This window comes from Salmo salar, chromosome ssa20, assembly GCF_905237065.1.
Source record: "Salmo salar chromosome ssa20, Ssal_v3.1, whole genome shotgun sequence".
NCBI classification, from domain to species: Eukaryota; Metazoa; Chordata; class Actinopteri; order Salmoniformes; family Salmonidae; genus Salmo; species Salmo salar.
This window is the reverse complement of record NC_059461.1, coordinates 88743080-88768780: the sequence shown is the minus strand read 5'-3', so window position 1 is coordinate 88768780 and position 25701 is coordinate 88743080. Positions and strand designations below refer to the sequence as shown.

Genomic DNA, 25701 nt, shown 5'->3' with positions numbered 1-25701 from the left:
TTGCGTGTTTCCCAGCTTCATCCCTGAAACCGTTTCTGTAGTTTTCCCCCAAAAAGGTGATACAGCGAACAAGAGCGACTGTCCGGAGAGCACTAGTACCCTACACGGACGTACTTTGATCACAGTTCAACGGAGGCTGCAGAGATAACGATTTCTTCCACTCTCGTAACACTTTAATGAGTTATCGCTTTCAAAGATAAACGGTAACAGAGTCCAAATCGAACATGAATGGGTGTGTTTCAGATTGAGGGTGTTCACTCTGACAGATCCACAGAACCCTGGAGAGAAGAGGCCGTCTGTCCACTGATCATACCCCCAGATAGGAGTGCTCAGAGATGGATACAGGATTATGGGGATGACCCCTCTTTACAGAACAGAAAGATAGGGTCATGTGTCTGGGGTGCGCTCCAGTCATTAGGCCAGAGGTGTCATGGGAATGACAGCTGGGGGGGGGGGGTTCAGAGGTTAAGATTTATTACTGGGCAGGGAGTCAGGGGAGAGGAGAATGTTTTTCACATTCAGCGTAACCATAGCAACCTCTGCTTAACTTCAAGGGCTGTGAAGTCAATGCCACCAGACACATGGAGCTGACCGCTTAAAATAGAGCCAATAACAGACCACGGCTGGTGTGTGTAAACAGACCAATCCAGTTGTCTATCACCATCCTTTCTGCTACCTGACTCTAGAGAGAAGGCAAGACCAGAGAGTCAACAGAATTCTGACTTCACTGAAGAGTCACACGCCATTGTATTGTCCTTGATTCAGAGACACAGCCTCGGGTTCACACACCATTCTATTCTCCTTGATTCAGAGACACAGCCTTGGGGTCATGCTTGTTGCTTTCATTAAGACACTGTTGCCATGGAGATGCTGCTTATCCCTTATCTAGCTCCAGTGTTTTATAAAGAGAAAGCGATAGAGGGAAAGAGGAGAAAAACGGGGCGAGGGGGGGGTGGAAGAAAGAGAGAAAGAGGAGCCTTATCTAAACCGTATCTAAAATTAAAATTAATAACCCACAGTCAACACTCTTTTGTATTTTTCTGCCTTAAAGGAATCATGTGGATCCTTCTCTCTCTCTCTCACACACACACACACACACACACACACACACACACACACACACACACACACACACACACACACACACACACACACACACACACACACACACACACACACACACACACACACACACGAGTATAACATGTGAAGTGTGCAATATAACTGTTTCAGTCATTCTTGGCAGTTATGATATTACATAGATCATTTAAAATACTAGAAAAGACACTGGAAATCTCTAGAAAATTGGACAGAGCACGTGTGTGTGTGTGTGTACAGTTGAAGTCAGTAGTTTACATACACCTTAGCCAAATACATTTAAACTCAATTTTTCACAATTCCTGACATTTAATCAGAGTCCTAGGTCAGTTAGGATCACCACTTTATTTTAAGAATGTGAAATGTCAGAATAATAGTAGAGAGAATGATTTATTTCAGCCTTTATTTCTTTCATCACATTCCCAGTGGGTCAGAAGTCAGAAGTACATACACTCAATGAGTAATTGGTAGCATTGCCTTTAAATTGTTTAACTTAGGTCAAACGTTTCGGGTAGCCTTCCACAAGCTTCCCACAATAAGTTGGGTGAATTTTGGCCCATTCCTCCTGACAGAGCTGGTGTAACTGAGTCAGGTTTGTAGGCCTCCTTCCTCGCACATGTTTTTTCAGTTCTGCCCACAACTTTTCTATAGGATTGACGTCAGGGCTTTGTGATGGCCACTCCAATACCTTTACTTTGTTGTCCTAATCCATTTTGCCACAACTTTGGAAGTATGCTTGGGGTCATTGTCCATTTGGAAGACCCATTTGCGACCAAGCTTTAAATTCCTGACTGATGTCTTGAGATGTGGCTTAAATATATCCACATAATTTTCCTACCTCATGAAGCCATCTATTTTGTGAAGTGCACCAGTCCCTCCTGCAGCAAAGCACCTCCACAACATGATGCTGCCACCCCCCGTGCTTTATGGCTGGGATTGTGTTCTTCAGCTTGCAAGCATCCCCCTTTTTCCTCCAAACATAACGATGGTCATTACAGCCAAACAGGTCTATTTTTGTTTCATCAGACTAGAGGACATTTCTCCAAAAAGTACGATCTTTGTCCCCATGTGCAGTTGAAAACCGTAGTCTGGCTTTTTTATGCCGGTTTTGGAGCAGTGGCTTCTTCCTTGCTGAGCGGCCTTTAAGGTTATGTCGATTTAGGACTTGTTTTACTGTGGATATACAGTGATGGAAAAAAGTATTTGATCCCCTGCTGATTTTGTACGTTTGCCCACTGACAAAGAAATGATCAGTCTATAATTTTAATGGAAGGTTTATTTGAACAGTGAGAGACAGAATAACAACAAAAAATCCAGAAAAACGCATGTCAAAAATGTTATAAATTGATTTGCATTTTAATGAGAGAAATAAGTATTTGACCCCCTCTCAATCAGAAAGATTTATGCCTCCCAGGTGTCTTTTATACAGGTAACGATCTGAGATTAGGAGCACACTCTTAAAGGGAGTGCTCCTAATCTCAGTTTGTTACCTGTATAAAAGACACCTGTCCACAGAAGCAATCAATCAATCAGATTCCAAACTCTCCACCATGGCCAAGACCAAAGAGCTCTCCAAGGATGTCAGGGACAAGATTGTAGACCTACACAAGGCTGGAATGGGCTACAAGACCATCACCAAGCAGCTTGGTGAGAAGGTGACAACAGTTGGTGCGATTATTCGCAAATGGAAGAAACACAAAAGAACTGTCAATCTCCCTCGGCCTGGAGCTCCATGCAAGATCTCACCTCGTGGAGTTGCAATGATCATGAGAACGGTGAGGAATCAGCCCAGACCTACACGGGAGGATCTTATCAATGATCTCAAGGCAGCTAGGACCATAGTCACCAAGAAAACAATTGGTAACACACTACGCTGTGAAGGACTGAAATCCTGCAGCGCCCGCAAGGTCCCCCTGCTCAAGAAAGCACATATACATGCTCGTCTGAAGTTTGCCAATGAACATCTGAATGATTCAGAGGACAACTGGGTGAAAGTGTTGTGGTCAGATGAGACCAAAATTGAGCTTTTTGGCATCAACTCAACTCGCCGTGTTTGGAGGAGGAGGAATGCTGCCAATGACCCCAAGAACACCATCCCCACCGTCAAACATGGAGGTGGAAACATTATGCTTTGGGGGTGTTTTTCTGGTAAGGGGACAGGACAACTTCACCGCATTAAAGGGACGATGGACTTGGGTGAGAACATCCTTCCCTCAGCCAGGGCATTAAAAATGGGTCGTGGATGGGTATTCCAGCATGACAATGACCTAAAATACACGGCCATGGCAACAAAGGAGTGGCTCAAGAAGAAGCACATTAAGGTCCTGGAGTGGCCTAGCCAGTCTCCAGACCTTAATCCCATAGAAAATCTGTGGAGGGAGCTGAAGGTTCGAGTTGCCAAACGTCAGCCTCGAAACCTTAATGACTTGGAGAAGATCTGCAAAGAGGAGTGGGACAAAATCCCTCCTGATATGTGTGCAAACCTGGTGGCCAACTACAAGAAACATCTGACCTCTGATTGCCAACAAGGGTTTTGCCACCAAGTACTAAGTCATGTTTTGCAGAGGGGTCAAATACTTATTTCCCTCATTAAAATGCAAATCAATTTATAACATGTTTGACATGCATCTTTCAGGATTGTTTTGTTGTTATTCTGTCTCTCACTGTTCAAATGAACCTACCATTAAAATTATAGACTGATCATTTCTTTGTCAGTGGGCAAACGTACAAAATCAGCAGGGGATCAAATACTTTTCCCCTCACTATATATAAATAAATAAATTATATATATATATATATATATATATATATATGAGATAGAGAGATGAATTGTTCGTAGAGCTCTGAGACAGGATTGACCGCCTGGCCAAACTGAGCAAACGGGGGAGAAGGGCCTTAGTTAGAAACCTGATGGTCACTGACAGAGCTCTATAGTTCCTCTGTGGAGATGGGAGAACCATCCAGAAGGACAACCATCTCTGCAGCAATCCACCAATCAGGCCTTTATGGTAGAGTGGCCAGACGGAAGCCACTCCTCAGTAAAAGGCACATGGCAGCCCACTTGGGAGTTTGCCAAAAGGCCCCTAAAGACTCTCTGACCATGAGAAACAAGATTCTCTGGTCTGATGAAACCAAGATTGAACTCTTTGGCCTGAATGCCAAGTATCACATCTGGAGGAAACATGGCATAATTCCTACGGTGAAGCATGGTGGTGGCAGCATCATGCTGTGGGGATGTTTTTCAGTGGCAGGGACTGGGAGACTAGTCAGGATCGAGACAAAGATGAACAGAGCAAAGTACAGACAGATCCTTGATGAAAACCTGCTCCAGAGTGCTCCGGACCTCAGACTGGGGAAAAGGTTCACCTTCCAACAGGACAACGACCTTAAGCGCACAGCCAATACAATGCAGGAGTGGCTTCGGGACAAGTCTCTGAATGTCCTTTAGTGGCCCAGCCAGAACCCGGCCTTCAACCCGATCAAACATCTTTGGAGAGACCTGAAAATATCTGTGCAGCAGCGCTCCCCATCCAACCTGACAGAGCTTGAGAGGATCTGCAGAGAAGAATGGGAGAAACTCCCCAAATACAGGTTTGACAAGTTTGAAGCGTTATACGCAAGAAGACTTGAGGCTGTAATCGTTACCAAAGGTGCTTCAACAAAGTACTGAGTAAAGGGGCTGAATACTTAAGTAAATGTGATATTTCAGTTTTATTATTATTTTCTATAAATTCGCAAAACTGTCTAAAAACCAGTTTTTGCTTTGTCATTATGGGTTATTGATGTAGATTGATGAGGGTAAAAAAACAATTCAATCAATTTTACAACAAGGCTGTAACGTAACAAAATTTGTAAAAAGTCAAGGGGTCTGAATACTTTCCGAAAACACTGTACATGTAGGTACAGTAGGGGTAAAAGTATCTATCAGGATAGATAATAAATAGAGTAGCAGCAGTGTATGTGATGAGTGTGAAATCAAATAAAAATAAAATAAAAATGTATTTGTCACAAGCGCCGAAAACAACAGGTGTAGTAGACCTTACCGTGAAATGCTTACTTATGGGCCCTTAGAGTTCTGAATATATTGACTAAATATACAAATATAAACAAATATACAGGGGCTACCGGTACCGAGTCAATGTGGGGGGAGTTAGTAGAGATCATTTGTACACGTAGGTAGGGGTAAAGTGACTACGCATACATAATAAACAGCGAGTAGCAGCAGTGTAAAAACAAAGGGGGGGGGGCATTTGATTACTTGTTCAGCAGTCTTATGGCTTGGGGGTAGAAGCTGCTAAGGAGCCTTTTGGACCTAGACTTGGTGCTCCGCTACCGCTTGCCATGCGGTAGCAGAGAGAACAGTCTATGACTTGGGTGACTGGAGTCATTGACAATTTTTTGGGCCTTCCTCTGACACTGCCTAGTATATAGGTCCTTGATGGCAGGAAGCTTGGCCCAAGTGATGTAGCGCCTTACGGTCGGATGCCAAGCAGGTTGAGCCCAGTCGATGTGAATGTGGATGTGTTCGGCCCTCCTTTTCCAATAGTCCACGATCAGCTCCTTTGTCTTGTTCACGTTGAGGGAGAGGTTGTTGTCCTGGCACCACACTGCCAGGTCTCTGACCTCCTTATTGGCTGTCTCATTGTTGTTGGTGATCATGCCAACCAATGTTGTGTCATCAGCAAACTTAATGATGGTGTTGGAGTCGTGTTTGGCCACGCAGTCGTGGGTGAAAAGGGAGTATAGGAGGGGACTGAGCACGCACTCCTGAGGGGCCAACATGTAGAGGATCAGCGTGGCAGATGTGTTGTTGCCTACCCTTATCACCTGGGAGCGGCCCGTCAGGAAGTCCAGGATCCAGTTGCAGAGGGAGGTGTTTAGTCCCAGGTTCCTTAGCTTAGTGATGAGCATTGTGGTCACTATGGTGTTGAACGCTGAGCTGTAGTCAATGAACAGCATTCTCACATAGGTGTTCCTTTTGTCCAGGTGGGAAATGGCAGTGTGGAGTGCAATTAAGCTTGTGACGTCTGTGGATCTGTTGGGGCGGTATACAAATTGGAGTGGGTCTAGGGTTTCCGGGATGATGGTGTTGATGTGAGCCATGACCAGCCGTTCAAAGCACTTCATGGCTACCGACGTGAGTGCATAGGGGCGGCAGTCATTCAGGCAGGCTAACTTTACTTTCTTGGGCACAGGGACTATGGGGGTATACTTGAAACATGTAGGTTTTACAGACTCGGTCAGGGCGAGGTTGAAAATATCAGTGAACACACTTGGTCCGTGCATGCTCTGAGTACACGTCCTGGTAATCTGTCTGGTTCTGCGGCCTTGTGAATGTTGACCTGTTTAAAGGTCTTGCTCACATCGACTACGGAGAGCGTGAGCACACAGTCCTCCGGAACAGCTGGTGCTCTCATGCATGCTTCAGTGTTGCTTGCCTCGAAGCGAGCATAAAAGGCATTTAGCTCGTCTGGTAGGCTCGCATCACTGGGCAGCTTGTGGCTGGATTTCCCTTTGTAGTCCGTAATATTTTGCCACATCCGACGAGCATCAGAACCGGTGTAGTAGGATTCAATCTTTGTCCGGTATTGATGCTTTGCCTGTTTGATGGTTCTAGCCTTTAGCTCGGTGCAGATGTTGCCAGTCATCCATGACTTCTGGTTGGGATATGTACGTACAGTCAATGTGGGGATGACGTCGTCTTTGCACTTATTGATGAAGCTGACGACGTGTAACTCTGTGATGTTGTATGTGTCGAACTGCTTTGCTTTGTCTTGACCAGGTCGCAGTTGCAAATGAGATCTTGGTTAAATAAAGGTGAAATAAAAAAATAAATGTGGTAAACTCCTCAATGCCATCGGAAGAATCCTGGAACATATTCAATCTGTGCTAGCAAAACAGTCCTTAGCATCTCAGATGCCGCATGACACGCTTGCGGTCAGATGCCAAGCAGTTGCCATACCAGCTGTAAAATGGTTTGAGGATCTGAGGGCCAATGCCAAATATTTTCAGCCTCTTGAGGGGCTGCTTCCTCCACTGATAGTTCAAATCAAACCCAAACCCAAGTAGCACCACTACACCCTGGCCTCCTTTGCCACAGCACAACAGACAAAACATACATGTATTTATTTATCACTCAGTCAATGTGTTTCTCAATGTGCTTGATCTCCTATGGCTCTTCTATCTCTTCTATCTGGCGTGAGCTGGGACTGGGAGGCAGCTAGGTCAGACACTCATTAGCCCTGGCTATTACAGGGCCCAACTGGGATTGATTCAGCATTTAGGGAAAATATGAACGACTTCCGCTGCCATGACACCATCTTAACTCTGTCATTATGAGGGAGAGAGAGAGAGGGGGGGACATGAGAGAAGATAAGAAGAGAGGGGAGAGGGCAAGCAGGAGCAGCAGGGAACTGGGAAGTATTATTTTCTGCTGCAGAATTAGATACAAACTGACTAAAAACAGACATGGTTACAGTTAAAATAAACAACTCCCCTGAAAGGCCTGTGAATAGAGAACAGCTCTGGCTTTGTGTCATGGATAACCCAGGCTTTTAAAAAAAAATGTTTTACCTTTATTTAACTAGCCAAGTCAGTTAATAACAAATTCTTATTTTCAATGGCGGCCTAGGAACAGTGGATTAACTGCCTTGTTCAGGGGAAGAACAACAGATTTGTACCTTGTCAGCTCGGGGATTCGATCTTGCAACCTTTCGGTTACTAATCCAACGCTCTAACCACTAGGCTACGCTGCCACCCCAAAAGATGTGAGACAAGACGTAGTCTGTACAAGATGTAATCATACCGGCTGTATTTTGAAAGATATATATCTTGACAACTTGATTGCTGACATGCAAATATTTTGGGACTATATCAACAATGGACTAATGAAACAAATACCAAAAGATGGGCGGAGTTTTCCTTTAATTACAGCATTCGCTTCCAGCATTTTAATCAATTTCTTAATTTCCTGTGTTATCATTTACACACAGTGTCATATTTCTTTTGTCTTAGTATGCCTCTATAAAATATATACTGCTCCAAAAAATAAAGGGAACACTTAAACAACACAATGTAACTCCAAGTCAATCACACTTCTGTGAAATCAAACTGTCCACTTAGGAAGCAACACTGATTGACAATAAATTTCACATGATGTTGTGCAAATGGAATAGACAACAGGTGGAAATAATAGGCAATTAGCAAGACACCCCCAATAAAGGAGTGGTTCTGCAGGTGGGGACCACAGACCACTTCTCAGTTCCTATGCTTCCTGGCTGAAATTTTGGTCACTTTTGAATGCTGGCGGTGCTTTCACTCTAGTGGTAGCATGAGACGGAGTCTACAACCCACACAAGTGGCTCAGGTAGTGCAGCTCATCCAGGATGGCACATCAATGCGAGCTGTGGCAAGAAGGTTTGCTGTGTCTGTCAGCGTAGTGTCCAGAGCATGGAGGCGCTACCAGGAGACAGGCCAGTACATCAGGAGACGTGGAGGAGGCCGTAGGAGGGCAACAACCCAGCAGCAGGACCGCTACCTCCGCCTTTGTGCAAGGAGGAGCAGGAGGGGCACTGCCAGAGCCCTGCAAAATGACCTCCAGCAGGCCACAACTGTGCATGTGTCTGCTCAAACGGTCAGAAACAGACTCCATGAGGGTGGTATGAGGGCCCGACATCCACAGGTGGGGGTTGTGCTTACAGCCCAACACCGTGCAGGACGTTTGGCATTTGCCAGAGAACACCAAGATTGGTAAATTCGCCACTGGCGCCCTGTGCTCTTCACAGATGAAAGCAGGTTCACACTGAGCACATGTGACAGATGTGACAGAGTCTGGAGACGCCTTGGAGAATGTTCTGCTGCCTGCAACATCCTCCAGCATGACCAGTTTGGCGGTGGGTCAGTCATGGTGTGGGGTGGCATTTCTTTGGGGGGCCGCACAGCCCTCCATGTGCTCGCCAGAGGTAGCCTGACTGCCATTAGGTACCGAGATGAGATCCTCAGACCCCTTGTGAGACCATATGCTGGTGTGGTTGGCCCTGGGTTCCTCCTAATGCAAGACAATGCTAGACCTCATGTGGTTGGAGTGTGTCAGCAGTTCCTGCAAGAGGAAGGCATTGATGCTATGGACTGGCCCGCCCGTTCCCCAGACCTGAATCCAATTGAGCACATCTGGGACATCATGTCTCGCTCCATCCACCAACGCCACGTTGCACCACAGACTGTCCAGGAGTTGGCGGATGCTTTAGTCCAGGTCTGGGAGGAGATCCCTCAGGAGACCATCCGCCACCTCATCAGGAGCATGCCCAGGCGTTGTAGGGAGGTCATACAGGCATGTGGAGGCCACACACACTACTGAGCCTCATTTTGACTTGTTTTAAGGACATTACATCAAAGTTGGATCAGCCTGTAGTGTGGTTTTCCACTTTAATTTTGAGTGTGACTCCAAATCCAGACCTCCATGGGTTGATAAATTGGATTTCCATTGATTCTTTTTGTGTGATTTTGTTGTCAGCACATTCAACTATGTAAAGAAACAAGTATTTAATAAGATTATTTCATTCATTCAGATCTAGGATGTGTTATTTTAGTGTTCCCTTTATTTTTTTGAGCAGTATATATATATACACACACATATTCTCCTCTTTGACTGTGTATTTTCTGCCGTTTTTACTTTCGCCACCAGAGGGCAATCAGCTGATTTCTAGGCTTCTGTAATCCCAAAGTTGTTGACTGTTTTTGTGCTAGCTAGTTAGCTAGCAGTTCTCAGCATTAGCAGCCAATGGCTAGCAGTTTCTTACTTGTGATAAAAACAGATGATTGACATTTACTGTCTTTACTATATTATTTAACGTAACAAATCAAACAAACCTCGTAAAAAACAATTCATGGTAATTCATGGTAACCTCGTGAACAATTCATTTACACCCAGCGTTTATTTGAAGCAGGTGTTTATTTAATGAAATGTGTGCTGTTGCCCGGCTATTAATAGGGACAGGAGGCTATTTGAGACGTTACATTGAAGTTTTACGGTAAATTAAACCAATGAGAGAATCTTTACATAAACTGATAACTAAAATACAGTGTCTTTCACAAGTATTCATACCCCTTGACTTCTTCCACATTTCGTTGTGTTACAGCCTGAATTTAATACGGATTAAATTATATTTTGTGTCACTGGCTTACATACAATAACTTACAATATCAAAGTGGAATTATGTTTTTAGACATTTTTACAAATTAATACAAAAATTCAAAGCTTAAATGTTTTGAATCAATAAGTATTTAACCCCTTTTTTTATGGCAAGCCTAAATACATTCAGGAGTAAAAATGTGATAAATAAGTCACATAATATGTTGCATGGACTCTGTGTGCAATAACAGTGTTTAACATGATATCTGAATGATTACCTCATCTCTGTACCCCACACATACAATTATCTGTAAGGTCCATCAGTCGAGCAGTGAATTTCAAACACAGATTTAACCACAAAGACCAGGGAGGTTTTCCAAAACCTATCAAAGAAGGCCACCTAGCGGTATATTTAATTTTTTAAATAAGCAGACATTGAATATCCCTTTGAGCATTGTTAAGGTATTAATTACACTTTGGATGGTGTATCAATACACCCAGTCACGACAAAGATACAGGCGTCATTCATAACTCAGTTGCCGGAGAGGAAGGAAACCATTTCGCCAATGGTGACTTTAAAATAGTTACAGGGTTTAATAGCTGTGATAGGAGAAAACTGAGGATGGATCAACAACATTGTAGTTACTCCACAATACTAACCTAAATGACAAGAGTGAAAAGAAGGAAGTCTGTACAGAATACAAATATTCCAAAACATGCATCCTGTTTGCAACAAGGCACTAAAGTAAAACTGCAAAAAACTGTAGCAAAGACATTTTCTTTATGTTCTGAATACAAAGAGTTATGTTTGGGGCAAATCCAACACAACACGTCACTGAGTACCACACTTCATATTTTCAGTCATGGTGGTGGCTGCATCATGTTATGGGTATGCTTGTTATCGGCAAGGACTAGGGGTTTTATTTAGGATGAAAAGAAACAGAATAGAGCTAAGAACAGGCAAAATCCTAGAGGAAAACCTGTTTCAGTCTGCTTTCCACCAGACACTGGGAGGTCAATTCACCTTTCAGCAGGATAATAACCTAAAACACAAGGCCAAATCTACACTCGAGTTATTTACCAAGACGACATTGAATGGTCGTGAGTGGCCTAGTTACAGCTTTGACTTACATTGGCTTAAAAATCTATTGCAAGACTTGAAAATGGCGGTCTAACAATGATCAACAACCAACTTGACAAAGCTTGAAGAATTTTTTTAAGAATAATGTGTAAATATTGTGCAATCCAGGTGTGGATAGCTCTTAGAGATTTACCCAGAAAGACTCACAGCTGTAATCGCTGCCAAAGGTGATTTTAACATGTGTTGACTCAGGGGTGTGAATACTTATGTAAATGAGATATATATGTATTTAATTTCCAATAAATTTGCTACATAAAAAAAAGCAACTGGTGTAGACTTAACTGTGAAATGCTTGCTTATGAGTCCTTCCCAATGATAAAATAGTAACTAACACAAAGAGGACTAAAATAAAATACACACGAATGGAGCTATATACAGGAAGTACCAGATCAATGTGGAGCTATATACAGGAAGTACCAGATCAATGTGGAGCTATATACAGGAAGTACCAGATCAATGTGGAGCTATATACAGGGAGTACCAGATCAATGTGGAGCTATATACAGGAAGTACCAGATCAATGTGGAGCTATATACAGGAAGTACCAGATCAATGTGGAGCTATATACAGGGAGTACCAGATCAATGTGGAGCTATATACAGGAAGTACCAGATCAATGTGGAGCTATATACAGGAAGTACCAGATCAATGTGGAGCTATATACAGGAAGTACCAGATCAATGTGGAGCTATATACAGGAAGTACCAGATCAATGTGGAGCTATATACAGGGAGTACCAGTACCAGATCAATGTGGAGCTATATACAGGGAGTACCAGTACCAGATCAATGTGGAGCTATATACAGGAAGTACCAGATCAATGTGGAGCTATATACAGGAAGTACCAGATCAATGTGGAGCTATATACAGGGAGTACCAGTACCAGATCAATGTGGAGCTATATACAGGGAGTACCAGTACCAGATCAATGTGGAGCTATATACAGGAAGTACCAGATCAATGTGGAGCTATATACAGGAGTACCAGTACCAGATCAATGTGGAGCTATATACAGGAAGTACCAGATCAATGTGGAGCTATATACAGGGAGTACCAGATCAATGTGGAGCTATATACAGGGAGTACCAGTACCAGATCAATGTGGAGCTATATACAGGGAGTACCAGTACCAGATCAATGTGGAACTATATACAGGAAGTACCAGATAAATGTGGAGCTATATACAGGGAATACCAGTACCAGATCAGTGTGCAGATGTACGAGGTATTTGAGGTAGATATGTACATGAAGGCAGGGTAAAGTGACTAGGCATCAGGATAGACAATAATAAGGTATTTGAGGTAGATATGTACATGAAGGCAGGGTAAAGTGACTAGACATCAGGATAGATAATAATAAGGTATTTGAGGTAGATATGTACATGAAGGCAGGGTAAAGTGACTAGGCATCAGGATAGATAATAATAAGGTATTTGAGGTAGATATGAACATGATGGCAGGGTAAAGTGACTAGACATCAGGATAGATAATAATAAGGTATTTGAGGTAGATATGAACATGAAGGCAGGGTAAAGTGACTAGTCATCAGGATAGACAATAATAAGGTATTTGAGGTAGATATGTACATGAAGGCAGGGTAAAGTGACTAGGCATCAGGATAGATAATAAGGTATTTGAGGTAGATATTTATTTTTTTATCTTTATTTAACTAGGCAGGTCAGTTAAGAACAAATTCTTATTTACAGTGACAGCCTACCGGGGAACAGTGGGTTAACTGCCTTGTTTAGGGGCAGAACGACAGATTTTTACCTTGTCAGCTCGGGGATTCGAAACTTGCAACCTTTCGATTACTAGTCCAACGCTCTAACCACTAGGCTACCCTGAAGGCAGGGCAAAGTGACTAGACATCAGGATAGATAATAATAAGGTATTTGAGGTAGATATGTACATGAAGGCAGGGTAAAGTGACTAGACATCAGGATAGATAATAATAAGGTATTTAGAGGTAGATATGTACATGAAGGCAGGGTAAAGTAACATGGCATCAGGATAGATAATAATAAGGTATTTGAGGTAGATATGAACATGAAGGCAGGGTAAAGTGACAGGACATCAGGATAGATAATAATAATAGTAAAATAAAGAACAGATTGACAATAGCTAGGGCTGTGGCGTCACGACATGTTGTCAGCTGGTGATTATCAAGCAAGTAACTGCCGTTCTCATGGTAATTGACCGTTAATTAACATAAACACATTTAGCATATCCTGGCTTCCACACATATCCTACAAGCCACTGATGCAGACCTTTGGAACATCTACATTTTAAAAAGTCTACTAAATCCATGTAATATAGTCTACACCTTCACAATAAATCCATTTATTTATTTTAGACAGGTTTAAAGAAACATGATGTGAAAAAAAAAATGTATATTTCAGAAGAATACTTAGCATACTCTAAGTTGTCCTTTGGCCCTCATTAAGCGGACAAGATTTGCTTAGAATTCCGTTTATATTATGAAGAATAAAATTGAACATAGCTGCATAAAACAGAAAGGATATTTTCTCCAAACGATTTGAGGGAGTGCTCACAAATACAGCTATTCTGTGTTGAGCAGTTAACATAGAAACAGGTCCTCCTATATGCTTCATTTAGAGTTATTAATGTAACTTTAGTTGTGATACAAACGTTGGGCTGTATGTTTTGATTTGTAATACCAAGTAAGGCTGCATGATGAGACTCTAAGGAGGATTTGAAAAAAGGTTCATAAAAAGCATGAGCGCGACACATTTTTTGGGGGGTGTTTTTCATTGATGTAAAATGCAGAATACGTTCTTCAGGGTAGAGAAGGAATTCTCACACATTGCTGTAGATGCCCCAAATGTTAATCCATGTTTCAGTGCCAAAAGCACAGTCGATATTGCTGACAAAGGCCCGTCATAATTTTTGAAGAACAATGAGTTGTTGTTTGCTGGCTGTGGTTAGATTTCACCTTGTAAGAATGTGCGAGCCACAATAAAAGCTGCTTCCACTGGTTCTGTTTTGGTTCGATTCAACAATGTCTTGATCCTGTTCACATCCAAAAAGTTTAGGCTCTTGGGATCCTTTCACCAGTTGACTATTTCATTTGCTAAATCGTGATGGCATTTTCCCCAGCACGGCATCCAAAGTGCTGAAAAACAGTTGTTTACACCCCCTCTCGTCTCCATCATCATGCCGACCCACTGTGATTTCAACTACATACTCTTGCAGAGTTTTACATCATGAGTCTCCGTCGTTTGCTTGGAGCTGGTGTACTCGTGACTTCCTGGTATGCCTTCCAAAGATTTTCAAATTGAGCATCACATCGCTGTTTTTCAACGCACCCATACGTACTGCGGACAAGATTGACACCGGTGTGCAGATCAGTAGCTTTTGACTGCAGTGACTTGTAAGGAGGATCGAGGAGTCCCAGGATTTTGTGAGTCATGTTAGCAATACAAAGCTCGGCTCTGTCACTGCTTTCAATAAGCCTGTGGCCTCAAGTCTCACATCTGTGCCATATGCGAGAATAGATTTAATTTCACCGAGCATCTCTGTTGTGTTTTCATTTGACTTCAAAATCACTGACACTGTGGCGAGGTGGCCAGTCCATCTTTAAGTAAGAAGTATTTTCAGTTTTTCCCGAGTGTAATGTGTAGCTACTGTGGGTTTCCTAAAGAAATCGTACAGGGAGCTACACACATTGAAAACGTTTCCTATCGCCTCCTCAGATGACATAGCGTGAACCACAACCAAATGCAGACCTTGAACCAGACGCTACAAAAGGCCCGCTTTTCTCCCACTGAAAATGCCGCTCGGGTAAGTGTCAAGACAGACCTGCACTGGCTCCTCATCACCGAGGTGGTCAGGTGGCTATGGTAACGCTGGCTTCTCATCACCGAGGTGGTCAGGTGGCTATGGTAACGCTGGCTTCTCATCACCGAGGTGGTCTGGTGGCTATGGTAACGCTGGCTCCTCATCACCGAGGTGGTCAGGTGGCTATGGTAACGCTGTCTCCTCATCACCGAGGTGGTCAGGTGGCTATGGTAACGCTGGCTTCTCATCACCGAGGTGGTCAGGTGGCTATGGTAACGCTGGCTCCTCATCACCGAGGTGATCTGGTGGCTATGGTAACGCTGGCTCCTCATCCCCGAGGTGGTCAGGTGGCTATGGTAACGCTGGCTCCTCATCACCGAGGTGGTCAGGTGGCTATGGTAACGCTGGCTTCTCATCACAGAGGTGGTCCGGTGGCTATGGTAACGCTGGCTCCTCATCACCGAGGTGGTCCGGTGGCTATGGTAACGCTGGCTCCTCATCACCGAGGTGGTCCGGTGGCTATGGTAACGCTGTCTCCTCATCACCGAGGTGGTCCGGTGGCTATGGTAACGCTGGCTCCTCATCACCGAGGTGGTCAGGTGGCTATGGTAACGCTGTCTCCTCATCACCGAGGTGGTCAGGTGGCTATGGTAACGCTGGCTTCTCAGCACCGAGGTGGTCTGGTGGCTATGCTAACGCTGGCTTCTCATCACCGAGGTGGTCAGGGTAACGCTGGCTCCTCATCACCGAGGTGGTCAGGTTGCTATGGTAACGCTGTCTCCTCATCACCGAGGTGGCTATGGTAACGCTGGCTCCTCATCACCGAGGTGGTCAGGGTAACGCTGGCTCCTCATCACCGAAGTGGCTATGGTAACGCTGGATCCTCATCACCGAGGTGGTCAGGGTAACGCTGGCTCCTCATCACCGAAGTGGCTATGGTAACGCTGTCTCCTCATCACCGAGGTGGTCAGGGTAACGCTGGCTCCTCATCACCGAGGTGGTCAGGTGGCTATGGTAACGCTGTCTCCTCATCACCGAGGTGGTCAGGGTAACGCTGGCTCCTCATCACCGAAGTGGCTATGGTAACGCTGGATCCTCATCACCGAGGTGGTCAGGTGGCTATGGTAACGCTGGCTTCTCATCACCGAGGTGGTCAGGTGCTAGTGGCTGGGGTAACAGATGTGCAGGTGTTTCATGTGATGTTACCCTCATGCTGGTGGCTGGTGCTAGGCCCTAGCTCTTCTCCATCTTGTTATTTAACTGGGCAAGTCAGTTAAGAACAAATTCTTATTTCCAATGAAGGCCTAGGAACAGTGGGTTAACTGCCTTGTTCAGGGGCAGAACAGCAGATTTTTACTTTGTCAGCTCGGGGAAATCAACCTTGCAACCTTTCGGTTACATTTACATATTTACATTTTAGTCATTTAGCAGACGCTCTTATCCAGAGCAACTTACAGTAGTGAATGCATACATTTCATACATTTTTTTCCCCGTACTGGTCCCTCGTGGGAATCGAACTAACAACCCTGGCGTTGCAAACACCATGCTCTACCAACTGAGCCACACGGGTTACTAGTCCAACGCTCTAACCACTAGGCTACCTGCCTCTAACCACTAGGCTACCTGCTGGTTACTAGTCCAATGCTCTAACCACTAGGCTACCTGCTGGTTACTAGTCCAACGCTCTAACCACTAGGCTACCTGCCTCTAACCACTAGGCTACCTGCTGGTTACTAGTCCAATGCTCTAACCACTAGGCTACCTGCTGGTTACTAGTCCAACGCTCTAACCACTAGGCTACCTGCCTCTAACCACTAGGCTACCTGCTGGTTACTAGTCCAATGCTCTAACCACTAGGCTACCTGCTGGTTACTAGTCCAACGCTCTAACCACTAGGCTACCTGCCTCTAACCACTAGGCTACCTGCCTCTAACCACTAGGCTACCTGCTGGTTACTAGTCCAACGCTCTAACCACTAGGCTACCTGCCTCTAACCACTAGGCTACCTACATCTAACCACTAGGCTACCTGTCTCTAACCACTAGGCTACCTGCCTCTAACCACTAGGCTACCTGCCTCTAACCACTAGGCTACCTGCCTCTAACCACTAGGCTACCCTGCTAGGCTACCTGCCTCTAACCACTAAGCTACCTGCCTCTAACCACTAGGCTACCTGCCTCTAACCACTAGGCTACCTGCCTCTAACCACTAGGCTACCTGCCTCTAACCACTAGGCTACCTGCCTCTAGCCGCTAGGCTACCTGCCTCTAACCACTAGGCCACCTGCCTCTAACCACTAGGCCACCTGCCTCTAACCACTAGGCCACCTGCCTCTAACCACTAGGCCACCTGCCTCTAACCACTAGGCCACCTGCCTCTAACCACTAGGCTACCTGCCTCTAACCACTAGGCCACCTGCCTCTAACCACTAGGCCACCTGCCCATCTTGTTGCCCAGTCGGTGGTGTGGGGGATGGGCGGGTATTACATTTGCTGCTAGAATCCTCAACCTCGGTGGTCGGCCTAGCAGGCTGCTCGGCGAACTCGGCATCGGTCTCGACATGGCGGTCCTCAGTTTAATTTGCTCTTAGCAGCGCCCAGACATTTTGGGATATCCATGCTGATCAAAGCTTAGCGAACTAGCTATAATTATTCAACTTAATGCAGTTAGCTGTAGATGTCTGCAAAAGTGAACAACGTTTTTCCCTCTCTGTGAGTTAACTAGTAAATATTACATTATTACACCCCTCTGCCTCTCCCTCATGAGCACACACTGACATATAGCCTCTATCCCGGTCTGCGCTACTGGCCCAGCGCTGCTGCATTGGCAAAACCGGTCATGGTCAATTCAATACCGTTTGTCATTTTTAATGGCGTAACAAAACCTATCTTAGGGGTCCATGCCCAGCTTTGCCACCCCGTAGAGCCGGCCCTGGCTAATGGTATAACAAAAATATGTACGACTCAAATTTCCCAAAAAGATAAAGCAATGGTTAGATGAACAATTGAAACACAATGCACAGAAAGCTTATTCTCATAGCAAATGTCCCAGATGTAGTTTATAGGGAGATACCACTGAGACATGGGGCTATCAACTCACGGATCAATCATTTTACAAACGGGTTTACATAAATGACAGGAAGAGGGATTTAGGTAGGCACGCGTATGTAAGGACATCTGGTATGGATTGCCATAGATACCGCATACCTGAGTTGAAACAGAATATCAGTTTCAAGTGAAAACAGGCACGTTATGGAGGTGAATCAAATCAAATTCATTCCAATCTATTGGGGAAACATCAAGGTGATTAATTGTACAAATCTACTGGGCAGTAGGCAAAGAGACCAGAGTGTCCATTACCAACTGTTGTGTCAAAGAGAATAAAATGGGTCATGTGTTAATGCTCCACCATGCATTCTTTTCCATAAGGGCTATGCTGTTCCTCTGCTATAGGCTTACAGGTGACTTGGCAAGTCTCTGTGACTACCTTTGGTGTGTGATTCATAAAAGAAAATCATCACGTATGATCTATGGTGGAGAGGTCATTTACAAAGTAGAATTGACTTTATCGTATGCAATTGGACGGCAATACACATTCCTCCTGTCCGAGCATCACATTTGCAGGCATCGTGGTAGAGTGCTTATTTAACAGATGGAGAATCCAGGAGGTCGTGTATCTCTCACAAACCTCTAGAGGATCCTGGGGCAAAATATATCACACATATATTAAAAATCAGTAGTACAAAGAGCAGTAGCAAAATACTTATTCAAAATAAGCTCAGGACGTATACATGTAGGGGTTCTTTCATCCCAACAGCCATAGGAGTGTATATATGTATTGAACATTTACTGTAATTATGTAGCTTACTGCACGTTTCATATTCATTTTATACTTTATAGCTTTTTAAAAAATATATATTTTGATCATAATGATAAAGACAAACAGAAAAAAAAAGACAGAAGGGATCACCCAAATAAAACTAATTCAAATAGAAGCAGATTTAATGTTACAATTAGTACAGACATGTCTTCAGAGCTGTTAACAGCAGATACGATGACATAGTAGTTAGTAAATATACATATTCGAAGCTAGTGTAACAATCTCATAAACAGCCAGTACAGCAATATTGTGTATCATTCAGTGTTTTTATGTATTACGTCATGACCACACAATTTTCGTTGAGGTCGTCGAGGCTCGTGCTCATTTTGGGGATTATTCCATAAGGGCCTGAATACCTGAATACTGAACAACACCCTGTCAATTCTATGGGGGTTGTCATAGGTAACACACCAACAGAAAGAAGGAATGAGAGAGAGAGAGAATAATAACAGTGTAGCGCCCTGGCCATAGAGAGGGGTTTTTTGTTCTTTATTTTGGTTAGGCCAGGGTGTTACATTGGGTGGGCGTTCTATGTGCATTTTTCTATGTTGGTTTGTTTCATTGATTTTGGCAGTGTAGCTTCCAATCAGGCACAGCTGTAGAGTGTTGTTGCTGATTGGGAGTCACACATAAGTGCCTGTTTTTCCGTTGGGGTTTTGTGGGTAATTGTTTCTGTTTTGTATTGCACCTGACAGTACTGTTTGGCTGTCGGTTTTCTTGTTTTTTATAGTGTTCTTTCGTCCATTAAATTACGTCAATGATGAACGCTAACTCCGCTGCACCTTGGTCTACTCTCTCTCCCGACAGCCGTTACAAACAGAGAGAGAGAGAGAGAGAGAGAGAGAGAGAGAGAGAGAGAGAATAATAACAGAGAGAGAGAGAGAGAGAGAATAATAACAGAGAGCGAGAGAGAGAGAATAATAACAGAGAGCGAGAGAGAGAGAGAATAATAACAGAGAGAGAGAGAGAGAGAGAATAATAACAGAGAGCGAGAGAGAGAGAGAATAATAACAGAGAGCGAGAGAGAGAGAATAATAACAGAGAGCGAGAGAGAGAGAGAATAATAACAGAGAGCGAGAGAGAGAGAGAATAATAACAGAGAGAGAGAGAGAGAGAGAATAATAACAGAGAGCGAGAGAGAGAGAGAATAATAACAGAGAGCGAGAGAGAGAGAGAATAATAACAGAGAGCGAGAGAGAGAGAATAATAACAGAGAGCGAGAGAGAGAGAGATAATAACAGAGAGCGAGAGAGAGAGAGAATAATAACAGAGAGCGAGAGAGAGAGAGAATAATAACAGAGAGCGAGAGAGAGAGAGAATAATAACAGAGAGCGAGAGAGAGAGAGAATAATAACAGAGAGCGAGAGAGAGAGAGAATAATAACAGAGAGCGAGAGAATAATAACAGAGAGAGAGAGAATAATAACAGAGAGAGAGAGAATAATAACAGAGAGAGAGAGAGAGAATAATAACAGAGAGAGAGAGAATAATAACAGAGAGAGAGAGAATAATAACAGAGAGAGAGAGAATAATAACAGAGAGAGAGAGAATAATAACAGAGAGAGAGAGAGAGAATAATAACAGAGAGAGAGAGAATAATAACAGAGAGCGAGAGAATAATAACAGAGAGCGAGAGAGAGAAAGCGAGAGAGAGTAATAACAGAGAGAGAGAGTAATAACAGAGAGAGAGAGTAATAACAGAGAGAGAGTAATAACAGAGAGAGAGTAATAACAGAGAGAGAGTAATAACAGAGAGAGAGAGTAATAACAGAGAGAGAGTAATAACAGAGAGAGAGAGTAATAACAGAGAGAGAGTAATAACAGAGAGAGAGTAATAACAGAGAGAGAGAGTAATAACAGAGAGAGAGTAATAACAGAGAGAGAAAGAGAGAGAGAGAGATTAATAACAGAGAGAGAGAGTAATAACAGAGAGAGAAAGAGAGAGAGAGAGATTAATAACAGAGAGAGAGAGTAATAACAGAGAGAGTGTAATAACAGAGAGAGAAAGAGAGAGAGAGAGATTAATAACAGAGAGAGAGAGTAATAACAGAGAGAGTGTAATAACAGAGAGAGAAAGAGAGAGAGAGAGATTAATAACAGAGAGAGAGAGTAATAACAGAGAGAGTGTGAGAGAGAGATTAATAACAGAGAGAGAGAGTAATAACAGAGAGAGTGTGAGAGAGAGATTAATAACAGAGAGAGAGAGTAATAACAGAGAGAGAGTAATAACAGAGAGAGAGAAATAACAGAGAGAGAGATTAATAACAGAGAGAGAGTAATAACAGAGAGAGAGTAATAACAGAGAGAGAGTAATAACAGAGAGAGAGTAATAACAGAGAGAGAGTAATAACAGAGAGAGAGTGTGAGAGAGAGATTAATAACAGAGAGAGAGAGTAATAACAGAGAGAGAGTAATAACAGAGAGAGAGAGTAATAACAGAGAGAGAGAGTAATAACAGAGAGAGAGTAATAACAGAGAGAGAGAGTAATAACAGAGAGAGAGTAATAACAGAGAGAGAGAGTAATAACAGAGAGAGAGTAATAACAGAGAGAGAGAGTAATAACAGAGAGAGAGTAATAACAGAGAGAGAGTAATAACAGAGAGAGAGAGTAATAACAGAGAGAGAGTAATAACAGAGAGAGAGAGTAATAACAGAGAGAGAGTAATAACAGAGAGAGAGTAATAACAGAGAGAGAGTAATAACAGAGAGAGAGTGTGAGAGAGAGAGAAATAACAGAGAGAGAGAGTAATAACAGAGAGAGAGTAATAACAGAGAGAGAGTAATAACAGAGAGAGAGTAATAACAGAGAGAGAGTAATAACAGAGAGAGAGAGTAATAACAGAGAGAGAGTAATAACAGAGAGAGAGTAATAACAGAGAGAGAGTAATAACAGAGAGAGAGTAATAACAGAGAGAGAGTAATAACAGAGAGAGAGATAATAACAGAGAGAGAGTAATAACAGAGAGAGAGTAATAACAGAGAGAGAGTAATAACAGAGAGAGAGTAATAACAGAGAGAGAGAGTAATAACAGAGAGAGAGTAATAACAGAGAGAGAGTAATAACAGAGAGAGAGTAATAACAGAGAGAGAGAGTAATAACAGAGAGAGAGTAATAACAGAGAGAGAGTAATAACAGAGAGAGAGTAATAACAGAGAGAGAGTAATAACAGAGAGAGAGTAATAACAGAGAGAGAGTAATAACAGAGAGAGAGTAATAACAGAGAGAGAGTAATAACAGAGAGAGAGTAATAACAGAGAGAGAGTAATAACAGAGAGAGATAATAACAGAGAGAGAGAGTAATAACAGAGAGAGATTAATAACAGAGAGAGAGTGAGAGAGAGAAATAACAGAGAGAGAGAGTAATAACAGAGAGAGAGTAATAACAGAGAGAGAGTAATAACAGAGAGAGAGTAATAACAGAGAGAGAGTAATAACAGAGAGAGAGAACAGAGAGAGAGAGAGAGAGAGTAATAACAGAGAGAGAGAGAGAGAGAGAGAGAGAGAGAGAGAGAGAGAGAGAGAGAGAGAGAGAGAGAGAGAGAGAGAGAGAGAGTAATAACAGAGAGAGAGAAAGAGAGAGAGAGAGAGAGAGTAATAACAGAGAGAGAGAGAGAGAGGGAGTAATAACAGAGAGAGAGAAAGAGAGAGAGAGTAATAACAGAGAGAGAGAAAGAGAGAGAGAGAGAGAGAGAGAGAGAGAGAGAGAGAGAGAGAGAGAGAGAGAGAGAGAGAGAGAGAGAGAGAGAGAGAGAGAGAGAGAGAGAGAGAGAGAGAGAGAGAGAGAGAGAGAGAGAGAAAATAATAACAGAAAGATAGGGCACACATAAACAACCATGAACACACAGGCAGAGACTGAGAGGGTTCAGTGCACGACAGTCTATCTGCTCCTCTCTGGGTTCAGTTGCCTTGACCTTATCATTGGGGACAGCTGCACTGTGCTGGGTCAGAGGTACATGACAGCACAAAACATCAGTAAGCTAACGAGCACAATGTCCCCATATCCCTATCACTAGTATCAGAGCCACTCTGCACCCTCTACATTCTCTCTAGCAATAACACAGGAAATATGACACGAGGGTAGCAGTTCACAACCCTGTAACACTGTACTGTCTCCAAATACACTTCAACCCTGCAGCAGATGTAATCAGTCACAGGACAATCACTCTATCTGTCAAGAGCTGAGGAGCTAGACTGTATGAGATCTACAGTATAGTTCAGCCCTCTTATATAGCAATCATTTAAAAAAAGGATTATAGACCGGGTGGGGTTGAGCCCTGAATAGGCTGAAAGCCATAGTATATCAGACCGTATACCCCGGGTATGACAAAGCATTTATTTGAACTGCTCTAATTACATTGGTAACCAGTTTATAATAGCAATAAGGCACCTCGGGGGTTTGTGGTATATGGCCAATATACCACGGCTGTGGGCTGTATTCTAGGCACTCCACGTTGTGTCGTGCATAAGAACAGCCGTTGTGGTATATTGGCCATATACCACACCGCCTCGTGCCTCATTGCTTAAATATGGCATATAAAAATAATCAATATGCATCTTACCTTTTAATTGTTACATTGGAAGAAAGGTACCAGATTTGATGGAATCTCTTTGGCAGGGTTTTCTTTTCTTTCTGGATCGTTGGGGATTCTTTGTGGCAGAGGTGAAAAGAATCCTGGTTTAAAAAGGGGATTCTGGCCTCATTAGTTAGTCTGGCAGACATGTTTAAAACAATGTTTTTGGAAGTCAGTATGGTTGTAAATCGTATGTGGACACCTAAAAACAATACATACAGTATGTTACGAATATACTATTTGTTGAACTAAACTAACCCCACTCCCCCTTAACTAACCCCACTCCCCATAACTAACCCCACTCCCCATAACTAACCCCACTCCCCCTTAACTAACCCCACTCCCCATAACTAACCCCACTCCCCTTAACTAACCCCACTCCCCCTTAACTAACCCCACTCCCCTTAACTAACCCCACTCCCCATAACTAACCCCACTCCCCCTTAACTATCCCCACTCCCCCTTAACTATCCCCACTCCCCCTTAACTATCCCCACTCGCCCTTAACTAACCCCACTCCCCATAACTAACCCCACTCCCCCTTAACTAACCCCACTCCCCTTAACTATCCCCACTCGCCCTTAACTATCCCCACTCCCCATAACTAACCCCACTCCCCATAACTAACCCCACTCCCCCTTAACTATCCCCACTCCCCCTTAAGTATCCCCACTCCCCCTTAACTAACCCCACTCCCCATAACTAACCCCACTCCCCCTTAACTATCCCCACTCCCCCTTAACTAACCCCACTCCCCCTTAACTATCCCCACTCCCCTTAACTATCCCCACTCCCCCTTAACTATCCCCACTCCCCCTTAACTATCCCCACTCCCCCTTAACTAACCCCACTCCCCCTTAACTATCCCCACTCCCCTTAACTAACCCCACTCGCCCTTAACTATCCCCACTCCCCCTTAACTATCCCCACTCCCCCTTAACTATCCCCACTCCCCATAACTAACCCCACTCCCCTTAACTAACCCCACTCCCCTTAACTAACCCCACTCCCTCTTAACTAACCCCACTCCCCATAACTAACCCCACTCCCCTTAACTAACCCTACTCCCCCTTAACTATTCCACTCCCCCTTAACTAACCCCACTCCCCCTTAACTAACCCCACTCCCCATAACTAACTCCACTCCCCTTAACTAACCCCACTCCCCTTAACTAACCCCACTCCCCTTAACTAACCCCACTCCCCATAACTAACCCCACTCCCCTTAACTAACCCCACTCCCCCTTAACTATCCCCACTCCCCTTTAACTAACCCCACTCCCCCTTAACTAACCCCACTCCCCATAACTAACCCACTTCCCATAACTAACCCACTCCCCCTTAACTAACCCCACTCCCCCTTAACTAACCCCACTCCCCATAACTAACCCCAATCCCCTTAACTAACCCCACTCCCCTTAACTAACCCCACTCCCCATAACTAACCCCACTCCCCCTTAACTAACCCCACTCCCCCTTAACTAACCCCACTCCCCATAACTAACCCCACTCCCCATAACTAACCCCACTCCCCATAACTAACCCCACTCCCCCTTAACTAACCCCACTCCCTTAACTAACCCCACCCCCTTAACTAACCCCACTCCCCATAACTAACCCACTCCCCATAACTAACCCCACTCCCCCTTAACTAACCCCACTCCCCCTTAACTAACCCCACTCCCCCTTAACTAACCCCACTCCCCTTAACTAACCCCACCCCCTTAACTAACCCCACTCCCCATAACTAACCCACTCCCCATAACTAACCCCACTCCCCCTTAACTAACCCCACTCCCCCTTAACTAACCCCACTCCCCTTAACTAACCCACTCCCCTTAACTAACCCCACTCCCCTAACTATCCCCACTCCCCTTAACTAACCCCACCCCCCTTAACTAACCACACTCCCCATAACTAACCCACTCCCCTTAACTAACCCCACTCCCCCTTAACTAACCCCACTCTCCTTAACTAACCCCACTCCCCTTAACTAACCCCACTCCCCATAACTAACCCACTCCCCTTAACTAACCCCACTCCCCTTAACTAACCCCACTCCCCCTTAACTAACCCACTCCCCTT

At 44.0% G+C, this 25701-nt stretch overlaps 2 protein-coding genes across 3 annotated transcripts in view; both read right to left on the bottom strand.

The window, feature by feature from the left end:
* LOC106592016 (diacylglycerol O-acyltransferase 2) overlaps nucleotides 1-152 on the bottom strand; it is a 1744-nt gene extending 1592 nt beyond the window's left edge. The window contains exon 1 of the mRNA XM_045704087.1: nucleotides 1-152. This exon is cut by the window's left edge and continues 1592 nt beyond it. Coding sequence (XP_045560043.1) covers nucleotides 1-21 — 21 coding nt within the window. The 5' untranslated portion in view covers nucleotides 22-152.
* The window catches only part of LOC106581510 (syntaxin-1A), a 233176-nt gene that overhangs the window by 110573 nt on the left and 96902 nt on the right, over nucleotides 1-25701 (bottom strand). The window lies entirely within an intron of this gene.